This window comes from Cupressus sempervirens, chromosome 4 (assembly GCF_028749045.1).
Source record: "Cupressus sempervirens isolate cs-2001-9-10 chromosome 4, ASM2874904v1, whole genome shotgun sequence".
Taxonomy (NCBI): domain Eukaryota; kingdom Viridiplantae; phylum Streptophyta; class Pinopsida; order Cupressales; family Cupressaceae; genus Cupressus; species Cupressus sempervirens.
Window position 1 is genome coordinate 51,676,211 of NC_143121.1, and position 13,847 is coordinate 51,690,057.

At 30.7% G+C, this 13,847-nt stretch overlaps 1 protein-coding gene and 1 long non-coding RNA gene across 3 annotated transcripts; both read left to right on the plus strand.

The window, feature by feature from the left end:
- The first annotated feature begins 6,677 nt into the window (after nucleotides 1-6,677).
- Nucleotides 6,678-8,964, plus strand: LOC149559889 (uncharacterized). The gene is made up of 5 exons (XM_089827506.1): nucleotides 6,678-7,101; nucleotides 7,215-7,287; nucleotides 7,403-7,618; nucleotides 7,863-8,629; nucleotides 8,835-8,964. The coding sequence occupies exons 1-5, from the start codon at nucleotides 6,715-6,717 to the stop codon at nucleotides 8,934-8,936; spliced, it is 1,545 nt and encodes a 514-aa protein (XP_089683632.1). The 5' UTR covers nucleotides 6,678-6,714; the 3' UTR covers nucleotides 8,937-8,964.
- Nucleotides 8,965-8,974: 10 nt separating this feature from the next.
- Nucleotides 8,975-10,488, plus strand: LOC149559890 (uncharacterized). Of its 2 annotated transcripts, XR_016363630.1 has the most exons (3): nucleotides 8,975-9,024; nucleotides 10,018-10,107; nucleotides 10,280-10,488. It is a non-coding gene; the product is annotated as an uncharacterized LOC149559890 (long non-coding RNA). The 2 variants fall into 2 exon arrangements; XR_016363629.1 differs by lacking the exon at nucleotides 8,975-9,024 and having other exon boundaries at nucleotides 10,022-10,107; nucleotides 10,277-10,488.
- The last annotated feature ends 3,359 nt before the right edge of the window (nucleotides 10,489-13,847 follow it).

The following is a 13,847-nucleotide window of genomic DNA, read 5'->3' on the forward strand; positions in this document are numbered from 1 at the left end:
TCTTGGAATAAACAGTACCACTTTCTGTGGCCCCCTTTTTTGAGGACCTAAAACTAAACCATTTTGAAAAAAAATTAGTAGTTTAGAAATTAGATTCAAAGGACTATGACTTTTGTTTTTGTCATATCTTAAAATTTTGAGCGTAACTATCTTCAAATTCTTGTTGAAGTCCAGAATTTGTTGATTTCAAGAAAAAGGTGTCCACTTATACCCCTCTTTTGGCACCACAACTTGGTGCACTTACCCAGAGGGAAAGAGGTTAAGGGGAATATATACACACACACACAGAGAGAGAGAGAGAGAGAGAGAGAGAGAGAGAGAGAGAGAGATCCTCTCGTAATCTATTTTTAAGAGAGAAGGTGGGGTAGAGAGTAAAATGATGGTAAGATAGGGAGGGTGGAAAGAAAGAGATGGTTATTAGGGGGAATATCTAGACAAAGTAGAAAGGGATGTGTGTGTGTGTGTGTGTGTGTGTGTGTGTGTGTGTGTGTGTGTGTGTGTGTGTGTGTGAGAGAGAGAGAGAGAGAGAGAGAGAGAGAGAGAGAGAGAATGGTTTATATTTTGTTTTTAATAAAGAGTGAACTAGTGGTAGGGTCCAGATAACTAGAGAGTGAGAGTAGGTATATTTATATGGATTAAGAGAAGGTATATTTAGATGGATTATGAATTGATGTGTGTGTGTGTGTGTGTGTGAGAGAGAGAGAGAGAGAGAGTTCTAACCATAACTAACATCTTAACTCTAACTCTAACTCTACACATAAACTCAACCTTGAACTCCAATTGTAAACTTTATCCTAACCTCTATTACCTTAACCATATGCATGTATACCGTAATATGAACTCAAATTAACTATAATCTAATACTAACCCTAATCCGAACACAAAATCATAATTATAACCCTAACCATTATAAAATTTAATTATAGTTGTTAAACATAATAATACTATTTACCACTTTAATATTAATCTCACATGACTCCTAACCCTAAACCTCAAAGTCTAGTTGTTCCCCTAGCCATATTCCTAATGCTAAATCTACCTATAACCCTACTTCTAATGAGGAATCATTTCACTAAGTCTATTTGTGTCCCTATCCATAACCATGTCCCTAACTCTAAGCATACAACATATAAATTAAAGGTCTACATAATTCAAAGTTGAATAAATTAATAACATTATACTAAATTGAAGAAAAATAGTCATGTCTTCTAATTATGCAACTAAAGTACTATATATACAATATGTTTAAAATATCTAAAAGAATACTTTGATACTAACCTTACGAAAATAGAACTAATAATTGCACTCTGAACCCTAAGCCTAACTGCAACCATATCCATAATAGAGTTTTAAAAATGATCTATTTAAAATATATATATTATAAAAAATTTCAAAAAAATAAAAATAGAAAAAAATTATTATTATCATCCAAAATCTTCAAAAATATCTTCCAGGGTGCACGACGACTACTACTAACTTATATATACTTATATATATATAATATTCTAAGAGTAATCCTTCTCGAGGCACCTATTTTTCATCAAATCATAAGTTTTTTTGTGTGGGTTAGGATTTGATGAAAAATAGGCACCTCGAAAAGGATTACTCTCGACATATATATATATATACACATATGTACATATATATGTACATATGTACATATATATGTATGTATGTATATATATGTATATGTATATGCATATATATATGTATACATATACATGTACATGTACACGTATACACACACACACACACACACACACACACACACACACACATATATGACAATAGAAGGCATTAACATGACCAAACCATCATAAAAAATGACAATCAAAGGCATTAAGTTAATGTTTACTAATTTGACATGTATACAAAACAAATATCATATTCACAAATCATACTTACTTTTCAAATTTCGCTAAACAATTCTTTGCAAAATAAATCGTATTCTTATTGTGTAGAATGTAATATTAAAATACCCCAACACAGACTTTGAGCAATGAATCAATTTTACTGACTAAAACAATGCTTACATTTGGATCGCATTTGTTGAATATTTTATACTAGCAGTTGCACGTTTTTGTACGTGCAACAATGAGCCGATAGGATTGATTTGTTTTGTTGAATTGAATGAGAAAAATTGATCATAAATAGTAATTAGAACATAATTAAATGACTTTCCAAAGCTTTAATAAGTTGATAGCATATTGATAAAGAGCTTCTTGAGAAGTATTGAATGCAACAACACCACATATACAAGGTTAGTATGATTGTACTAAGTACATGAATGGTATACACAATGACCTTATGAGTATTACCATTTAATAAAAAATTATGAATACAGAAAAATAGGGAAATGGTATAATGACAATGTTTGAGAGAGAGAGAGAGAGAGAGAGAGAGAGAGAGAGAGAGAGAGAGAGAGATGGGGGGGCAAAATAATGAGCATAAGTGTGTATTAATGACAAAATTAGTAAAAAATGTTAGCCTTAATTGAAATGTAACCTTAATTATATCCTAATCTTAATTAAATATTAACCTTAACTAAAACCTAAACTAATTATATCAAATTACACATTATTTAAAACTTAATTCTATTTTAATTGTAGCCATGAATACAATATTTCTCTTGTAACTATGATAGAAACCCAATCCTAATTGAACCCTAATCCTAACCTTACTTGAATCTTTACACTAAACCTATTGATTAGGATAATGGTAAGGGTTAAGTTATAGTTAAATAATGGTCAACTTTAGGACATACATAAAATTTAGTGTTAAGTTTTTAAGGTTTGGATTAGGTTGTGTGTACGAGTTAGGGATACAATTATTATTAGACTATTATTAGCACTATAACTAGGTTTAAGGTTTTAAGATTTCATTAGTTTAGGCTAAGGGCTAGTATTATGATTAGGTTATAGGTTTAAATATATTTATAATCATTTACCTAATCTTAATAATACTACTAATCCTAACCTTAAACCAAGTACTCGATTATAATTATAATTATAGTCCAAAATCTAACACTTACCATAAGATTATTCATATCTCAACCTCTAACCATAACCTGTAATTAGTCTAATCAAACTCATAACTAAAATGCAATTATCATTTGACACTAAAAACATAACTACGATCTTGAGCAAAAACATATGATCATTTTAAATTTATGCCTCTAATGTTATTTTTAACTATAATATTAACCCTTATCCTAAGCTTTACCTAATAATAAACATAAAGATACCCACATCTATAATAAAAAAATCCAGTCCTAATCCTAAGAGCAACAATAACCCTAAGGTTAACCTTGACCCTATCTCTAGTGGTAAGCATGATGCAAATTTGCTAATCATAATCCCTACCCTTGATCCTAAGCACAAGTTGAATCTTAACTTAAGTGTAATTATCATTCTAACATAAAAACACTAACTACTATCTTGAGAAAAAAGCTATGATAATTTTATTGTATCCCTCTAATACTATTTCTAACTATAATATTAACCCTTATTCGAAGCTTTACCTAGAAATAAACATAAAGATGCTCCTAATCCTAAGAGTAACAATAAACCTAATGTTAACATTTACCCTAGTTTTAGTCCTAAGCATGATGTAAATGCTAATCATAATCTTAACCCTTGATCCTAAGCACAACTCTAGCTTGACCTTAACCATAAACCTAATACTAACCCTAACCTTGATGTAAACCCCAACCCTAGCCATAACTCTAATCATAACCATAACTCTAAACCTTGACCCTATCTGTAATTCTCTCTCTAAAACCATAAACCAAATTAACACTGTAACCATATCTAAGTTTGATATTTAATATATAAATTTTCCAATTGATATATAACACTACTTTATTTCAAATTGTAAGGTAGATTCACTATTTTTTTTTTTTCTTGTAATTCATTTAGTCAAGAATCAAGATTTTTCAAACATAAATTTTTAATATCTATTATATTTGATAGTAGAAATATTGGATAAATACCATTACAAATAAAAATTATCAAATAGCAATTTAATATTTTTTATTATATTTATTTATACTAATACATTTATGTTAAATATATTTTGTATTTTTATTAATAAAATAAAACTTATACTATACAATGGTAGAATTTTAGTGACTTTAAATAGGTACAATATCTTTTTAGTTGTGAAATTTAAAATATAGAAATTAATCTACATGTATAAATACTCTTTTTATTCTATTTTCCTTTTTGTATGTAAATCAATTCAACTTTCAAAATTAAAATAAATTCCTTTCTTAAAATCTGAATCGGTCTATAAATCTAAAACTAAAATCTAGATATATGAAGAATCTTTCTAAAAATATTTTGAAAATAAATTCTTTTCTTAAAATCTCAATCGGTCTATAAATCTAAAACTAAAATCTAGATATATGGAGAATCTTTCTAAAAATATGTCGACATAAAATCTTTCTATTTATCTAAAAATTAGAAACTATCAAGACAAATTGATCAGAATCTTTCTAAAAATATTTTGAAAATAAATTCTTTTCTTAAAATCTCAATCAGTCTATAAATCTAAAACTAAAATCTAGATATATGGAGAATCTTTCTAAAAATATGTAGACATAAAATCTTTCTATTTATCTAAAAATTAGAAACTATCAAGACAAATTGATCTAAAACAACTTATCCAAAATGTAAGTACTCTAAACAGCTACAGATCTTAAAAAATACACAAGTCTAATAAATCCTATATTGAGTAGAAGGACAATTTAAAGACATGCAACCTAAAATGATTGTACATGGGAAAGGAAAAAAACAAGTTCAAAGGAAATATTTTGATACAACCAATCAATACAAGAGGGAAAAATTAGAGAAACAAATAGATAAGAATAGAAAGAAATTAAAGAAAATAAAAATAATTTATAATAATTTTAAAATAACCCGAGAGCAACTCAAATAACCCATTTTCCGGTGAGGCTGACAATTTTCCAGCGAAAAATTGTAAAAACCGGGAGCAAAGCTCCCACATATAAGCCTATCGGCTTAATTAATAAATTGATGTTACTTATTTTACTCATGTAAAGATTTTCAAATAGATTAAATCTTTTTATAAATAAAGAATTATCAAATATACTTAATCCCAAATCACATTCTCTAATTTATTATTTATGAATAAAATGATCATCTCAAAAAAAATTTACATAAAAAATCAATTATGAAAAAATATTAAGAAAAAAATATGGAAAAAAAAACAAAAATATTTTTTAAAAACTAAAAACTAAATCAATTTAAAGAAAGATAAAAACTTCAATTAATATAAAAACAAAATTAATTTAAAAAGTTAAAAACTAAATTACTTTAAAAAATAAAGTAAAATATTCTAAAACTAAAAACTCATTTTTAAAAAAAAATCAAATTAAGATTTTAAAAAGAAAACTCCCATTAATTTGCTATTTTGAAATTATATACTAATTTCTTTATTAAAAAAATGAGAAAATGAATAAAGTGAAAAGGAAACCAAAAAAATCTAGTTTGTTAAAATATAATTGAATTTTTTTTTTAAAAAATTAATATTATTTATACAATATTATAACATAATAAAATTATTTTAATATATATTATTAAATAATCTATAATATATTTAATTAAATATTATTTATAAAAAGTTTATATATTTACAATTGCTTATTATATAATAGGTTAAAAAACTAGTAGAAATTTTTTTTTTAAAATCATAATTATTTATTCACTTGAATGATTAATTTATTACTTATATTATTTTATCATTTAAATTACATAAGAATTATTTTATTTATCTACTCTCAAACCCTAGTTTCATATTTTTATAAACATAACTGAAAATAAAACAAACAAAAAAAGTATATTGTTTATACTGTACTATAACACAACCTAGTTATTTTGATATCTAATATTAATACATATCAAATATTTATAATATATTTTATTAAATATTTCATATATATTATTTTTAAAAAAAATCTACATATTTACATTGTTTATTATATATAAGTTAAACAATTACTGAAATTTTAATTTTTTAAAATTATAATTTTAAAAAAAATATTTAAAAATATTTAAAAAGTTTAAAAATAAAATAACAAAATAGAAAAGTTAAATTACAATAAATAGGAAAGGAAACTTACCAATATTATGAAACAAATCATTATTAAAAAAAGAAACTAGATCTCAATGGAAGAACAAATCTTTCCTCTAGCATGGCGTTGCAAACGAAAAAGACCAGGACTTAAAAGACATTTGCTAAGGAGATAACTGTACAGATTGGATTAAAACATCTAATATCCTCCTAGTTTTTCTGAATATTAATAATCGACAAGTTCTTTGTTGAATACTAGATATACGGCTTTTTACTACACCAAAAAAGCTTTACTATTTATTAAAAAGATTTAATACAGAAATCATAAATCATAAATCTATGGAAGATAGAAACTCAATCCCGAGCTTGATTTACTGCTATTATGAGTGGTACAATATCTATAAAACCGCGGCGAAAAGCAAGTCGTGGATGAAGAATACCGTCTATGCCAGCAGTATAAGAGAGGAGACTTGTCATGAACAAGAGAGCAAATTTACCATAGCTGTGAAACAATCATTGACAGAAATTTAGATTTTAAATTGAGAGCAAATCTTTTACTGTGGCATCGCATCGCAAAAGGGAAAAATCAGGAAATACTTTCTGCAAATTTCAAACAGGAGAATGGCATTTGCTAAGGAGATAATGAGAAAAATTGTGACTCCAGCAAGCCATCTTATTAAAGAATGTGCAGTGAAGTGCTTCAACTACATCCGGAGAAAGCGCACATTTGAACAAGTTGAAGAGGAAACAAACAGTCTGAAAAATCTAGAGCAAGAACAGAGGAAAAAGGCAAGGACAGTAAACTATGATTTTGGCTCTAATTCTGGCTCTAATTCCATGGAAATAGATCAAGCAAAGAATGTGCAAAATTCAGAGAAAGAACAGAGGGAAAAGGAAAGCAGAGCTACCCCTACTCCCATCAGTATAGCTAAAGATTACATGGGTGCAGAATCTCGTCAGCATTTTAAAAAGAACCCAACACAGTCTCGAAATATAAGTGAAAGAGAGGTAGGAATCCGTGTTTGACAACATTTTTTCCAATTTTTTTGATGATTTTCTTTGTTTTGGGCTTTCATGGTTGAAGATAAGTTGTTTAATAAAGTGATGTGATCTTAAAACAGAGAAGAAGATTAGTATTTGGAGACCCCATAAGGAAGAGGACCCGACAAAGGACCACACCTTACATCTCATTGGGTAATTCTATTTTATTCAACGACTTAAATAATTAAACCTTCTTGATTTAATCAAATCAATTATTTGTCATTACATGCAAATAAATCTAAATCTGGACGAAATTTACTGATTGCAGTTTACAAGAAAGCAACGGAAACAAGGAAGCGGAATTATTTGTCAGCGTTTGAGTTCCAATTGCAACAACAGTCAAGAGAGACGTCTCAAAATATTTTAGAACATTTGGAGCAAGAGCAGTCACTTCTTAAACAAAAGTCTGAAGCTACATTAAACTTGACTGATGATCTTCAAGTTCTATCAAGATCTTCAGAACCTTTGGCCTCTACATTTAAAGGTGCATCTCCCGTAGAATTTTTAGGCATTCTGAATGTAATTTTTCGGGCATGCAACTTTAATGTTCATTTCATTCTATATCTAATTTTATGGGATGCTTCCTGTGTATACAATTATCAAAAAAAATTATGCATTAGCTGAAGCAGCCTCCTTAACAAGCAAAAACGTTTTGTTTTTATTTTTTTCCTCTGCGTTTGAATAATTATATCTTTTTTTCCAAGAATTTCTTCTTGTTTGTTTGGCAGAAAACTTGATTCCTATATCAAGTTCAAATGGTGACCTGTCTACATCAAACGTTAAAATACCTGCATTAGGCATAAGTTCTTGCAACGTGTTCCTTGGGCTTTGTGGAGCATCATCTAATGTCACTAATACTACTGAAAGCATAGCAGTGGCTACAACTAGGCTTGATACTAAGTCTCTTTTAGGACATGCCCCATGCAACGTCTTCCTTGGGCCTGGTGGAGCATCATCTAATGTCACTAATACTACTGGAAGCATAGTAGTGACTACAACTAGGCCTGAAACTGAGTCTCTTTTAGGACATGCCCCATGTTCTATTCGAACTACAACTTCTGCAATTCAAGACAAGTTGGAGGCCGAAAGAACAGTGACTGCACTACAGCTTGAGCTAGGTCAAAAAGTTTTAGAAACATTGCTTCTTGATTGTTTGGGAGAAACGTCAAGTTCAAATAGCCTCCTCTCTACATCAAATTTTACTGGACTAAAGCTTGAACTGGGTCATAAGATTTTAAAAAATTTCGATGGGATAGTGTCTTCTCTCACAGAAAAATCGCAGGAAGTCCCTGAATTTGAGCAAGCATTTCAAACAAATGATAAACTTCCCTCAACAAATTCTCAAGAAGCAAGTACATCCTATAGAATTGAAGATGCAACCATCCAACATTCTGATGCAGCAATCCAGCATTCTGATGCAGACACAACATTGCAGGTTCCATATAGTCCTCTGGTTCCAGAAAAGAGGAAAGACTTTCAATTTAGTTTTTTAGAGGTGCGTTGAGTTGATAATTGACTATATTATTGTTAAAAACTAATGCATAATGTATGCTTTCTTTTTTTTAATTTTCTAGTTTGATTGCATTTAGTTTGATTGCATTTAGTTTGATTGCATTTTGTGTTTTCCAGATAAATTTAAATTTGTTAAAGTATTAACTTGATTTAAACAAGCTAACCATTCGTGGACGTAAATGTAACAGAAGCGTGATGATGAGGGCCAAATAAGCAACACTGCTAAAAGAGATTCTTCTGCTCCAATACCAGAATATCCACATCATGGGCAAAAGCGGCGCCGCCTATAGAGCAGTGGGAAAATTATTTAGAAGGCAGAAACTATGATCTGCTGCTGCCATACCGGAATGTACAAATGTGGGGGAGGTGCATCTGAAGGTTAATCATTATCTGCTATCTTTTCTCTTATCTTTTGTATATTTCATTTTAATTAATGATTGATTATATATCACATTTCATATCAGGATATTGTTATTTGCCATTTGGTCCAAAATATCAGAAAAAACTACGATGGTAGTTTACTGTTTAAGAGGGCCTCCTGACAGTAAGATGTGGCAGTGGTAAATGAAGAACTTTTGAAAGAAACCTACATGGTATGTGTTTTGGACACGTTTTACAAAGTTCCTGTTTTACAGTGAAAAGTGATTTACTGATACTTACTCTGACTACAGCCAGTCAGCTTACCTTGTTGGTGTTATGTTCTTCAGCCATCCTAAGAAGATTTAATTTTTTCTTGAGGAATCATTTGTTTATCAAAGATTTAGTCTTGTATAGAGATTCTGGCTCGTTCCATCTGTCTTTAGTTGTCTAGGAGCTGGACACGTCTGGTAGGATAGAATCACAAAGGTCTTTTAACACTCTAGAGACTAGAAGCATAAAGGCCTATTTGAGGCACATGCCTTCCAAAATTCACTATTTGCAAGTATGCCACTGACATTCCATGAGGTTTTTCTGTTTAGAAAACTAGAACCTTTTCTCCCATTCTGTTTAATAACAGAAGTAATGAATTGAAGTAGCCTGGAAATTTTCTTATTCTATTTAACATGTATCTGAATTTTTGGTCTGTTACTTTAAGCATTACAATTGAGCTCGTCTTTATATTTTGCAGAAATGTGATGAGTAGATCATTTTTCCTGTCTCTACCTCAAAAATTAATACTCTGAAATTATTTGCAAGTATTTTATTTTTGGCTAGTGGGTGGATGTTGGATTAGATGAAACGGTTAATTTGCTTCATGTTACTCTCACACCTTGGAAAGAGAACACTTAAGACATTCATTAAATGGCAGATTGCATAAGTGCATTAAGAATTTTGTAGGAATACAATATGCCATATTAATCTGTTATCACATATTTTTGTTTGAGCAAGCAGATTCCATAAAGAGCAACCGTCTCTACAAATTGTCCACCTATCTGGAGACTATCGCGTAACTAATGCCATTACTCCCTGTGCAAACATCGGGTTAGTGCAGTTCCAGTTATTAATTGCAAATCAGAAACAATTCTAAAGCGCATACAGCTAAAAAGGAGCCCCCTTAACAAGAAAGAACTTTATGTTTTGTTTTTTCACATTTGAACAAATTATACTTTATTTATTTTCCAATAAATTTTGTTTCTTGTTTGCTTGGGAGAAGACCTTACGAGACCTGCCTCGGGCATCAGTTCTTGCAACATCCGCCTTGGACCTGGTGGAGCATCATCTGGTGTCACTAATGCTGGTGAAAATATAGTACGAATTACAATTATGCCCACCAATGCTCAATCCCTTTTAGGGCAGGCCCCATGTTCTATCACAACAACAATTTCCACGGCTCAATATGAGTGGAGACCACAAGAAATTTGACTGGGCTACATCTTGAGCTAGGTCAAAAGATCTCAGAAAAATTTGTTGATTTTCTGGCAGAAAACTTGACCCCTGTATCAAGTTGAAATAGTCTTCTCTCTTCATGAAATTTGACTGAGCTAAAACTTGAACAAGGTCATAAGGTTTTAGAAAATCTGAGTGGATAATGTCTTCAAGCAAGGAAAATCTCAAGAAGCTTCTGAATTTAAGCAAGTGCTTGAAGGGAATAACAAATTTGCGTATGGAATTGGGAATGTAGCTATCCAACATTCTGATGAAGACAAAGCATTGCATGTTCTAGATAATCCTCATGAAAGGCTTTCAATTGTTTACTAGAGGTATGTTAGGTCGATAATTGGCAATGTATGTGTGACTGCTACTGCATTATGCATGCTTTGTTTTTGCATTTCTGCAATATTTGATGGTGCTTTGTGCTTTCCAATTTTCTAATTATAACTTAATTTGAACAAGTTAATCATTTGTAAACCTAAATGTAACAGGAATCGGCTAATAAGAGCAATAGCAACAATGCTACTAGGGATTTTGCTGTCCTGGTACCTGAATATATACACCGCGTGAGAAAACGGTGCCGCCTATAGAGCAGTAACGATGGCATATGAAGAAACTATCATCTACTACTGCAGTGCCAGAGTATACACAAGAAAGTAACGGCGGAGATCGAGAAGCTGCAGAGCCACAAGCAGAAGCAGGGGCTTTCGACATCGACGACCGGAATTGCCAGTGGCCGCCGAACGCTTTGCCTTTGATGTGATGCAGATCTGCCCGTTCCAAAGCTTATCTGGACACGAGATTTAGGGTTTAGGGTTTACCTAAAACTCAAACCCTATACCCTAGACCAGAGGACGGAAAAACAAAAGTTATGTCGGATTTGAAGAAGTAATCTCTGCTGGCGGCTGTGCTTTTGAGGAGATGCAAGCCCGAATTCGCTGCCATGCTTTCCATGAACATTTCGAAACGAAACTGGTTTAAGGCGGAGTTTCAATAACCATTGCTATTTGAGAAGCGTCAATCTCAAAGGATGTTTGAGGATTTGATTTTCAATCGGCCTTCACGGTACTGGGGTTTGGCTTTGGCATTGGCAATACTTTGTTAAGTCAGATTTTATATTTTTGAAGATAATGAGCTTTGACCTTTTAAAAGCTGATACGCTTCTCCAGCAGGCTTCAGGGAATTGTCTCTGTAAAAGGCTTCTAGAGACTTGTAAACACTTTGAATATACAACAATCATGTTGTTTTCTGTTGTTGAAACGGTTTTATGTAATGAGAGAATGTGAAGGCCTGGTTATAACAGTATTTTCATTCTGAGAAGAATATGTATTTGCCGTTTTTTGGGTGCAATCTGCGGTTCGTATTCTGATCATGTTTTACAGCCTTACAGTCTTCACATGTATGCGGTGGTTAAACACAAGGCGCTATGAGGAGGAACTCTTGGAGAAACAAAATCCTAGTGCATAATAGTGCAGCGCATAAAGAGAGGACCTATGTTAAATATGTTTGGAATAAGAGATAGAATGTTTGCAAGTCCAATAGATAAGTTTGAAGAGACAAAATAGATATTTGGTGGAGTGATTGGGTCCTCTAGTAATTTAATAATGAATTTCCACAACCGCTTAGATTTAATCCAAAACAAAATCCACTTCTATCTTCTATTGAATTTGGATTAGATGAAAGATTGATAGATCAATTTAGAAGTAATGAATTTCCATAATAAGGAATGGAGTAACTCCACTTCTATCTTCTATTGAATTAGATGAAAGATTGATAGATCATTTTAGAAGTAATTAATTTCCATAATAAGGAATGGAGTATTTAACTAGGTTTAGAAATTTCTATTTAATTAAATTTGAAATATAAATAAAATAATAATTGAAATGAAATGTTTTCTTGAGTTCACAATAAAAAGGACATTTAGAAATTTGTGATAGATGATCAAAATTTTACAATAGATCTTCAACAAATATATTGAAATGTTTGAAAATATTGGAATAGAATATCAATATTTAAACTATGAAATTGGATATTAGATAACAATATTTTGAGATAATTTTGTTTGGTGAAATCTACAATTGCATAAATTTACATAAACCATGCACTTATAGTTTTGATCTATGTAAGGCAAGTGCTTACAACACAAGAGTAAATTATGAGTCTTTTATCTAGAAGGTCTTGGGTTCGAATCTACTTGAACTTAACTAATAATAATAATTACAACAAATAATAATAATTAACCTTGGCTTCAGTCTCTTGCCGATAAAAAATAAATTAAAAATTATTTATGTAAATCTATGAATTTGATTTCATCTTTATATTTTTAAATGTCACTTATGATTTTGTACATTAGGTCTTCAAATCTTTGGTAGCTCAACAAAGACTTAACATGTATTTGTACCTACTCATAGAAGATACTTGGTGGTGTCCAAAAATATTATTAGAAATTACATAGATACCATGAAATAAGGTGACTAGCTGCCCACCTTTTGCTTTAGTCAAATCTCTAGTAAATAAATCAATCATTTCCAAACACATTTTTTATTTTGTTCTTTAGGTCTGCCTCAATTTTCCCTAGTGGGGACTATTGAATAATAACACCAACTTTATAATTCACCTTCAAATTAAAAAAAGCATGACCATAATCCCAACCAAATTTGTCATTTTTTTATCTCCAAAATTGTAGAATGACATGCAACTCGCCAAACTTCATTTAATATAAGTACATGAGAAGGTTAACTTTTACAGTTTATAGCTTGTTCAGACTGGCCTCAACTTCCTCATGTAGGTGCATCATGTATGATCCTGATTCCTCCCTCCAATTTTGGTATTTTGGTTATTAGGTGGTTGTGTTTGGGTATTGTATGCATGTTTGTGTCAATTCATGATAATTTTTAATACTTTGGTATGTGTTTGCATCATTTGTGCATTATATTCTCATTGGTCAACTAGAGTCAACATTGGCCAGCAAGTACTCAAAGTTGAATTCTAGGTTTGTGAGTGAATAAAGTTGATATTGGCATGATATGGGGCCAATTAGATATGTGGATCGTATGTTAGTTTGAATGTAAGTTGTCAATAAAGTTACAAAATTGCAAAAAAAGTTGTGAAGATGTAAAAATATAACTTTTGGAGAAGTTGAAAGGTCATTGTGAATTTTGGTCATGTGGAGGCAATTGGGGAGTTAGAGAGTCATCTCTCATATTTTTTTAAGTTGGATAGAAGACAATTGAAAAGGTTAATGAAGTAAGGCATATATTCATGGTGAGTATTTACATGACTATGGTAACTAGTAAGCACAAATTCACTTGCAACCTTCAATTTCTTGACACATTGATATTTGTTAATGT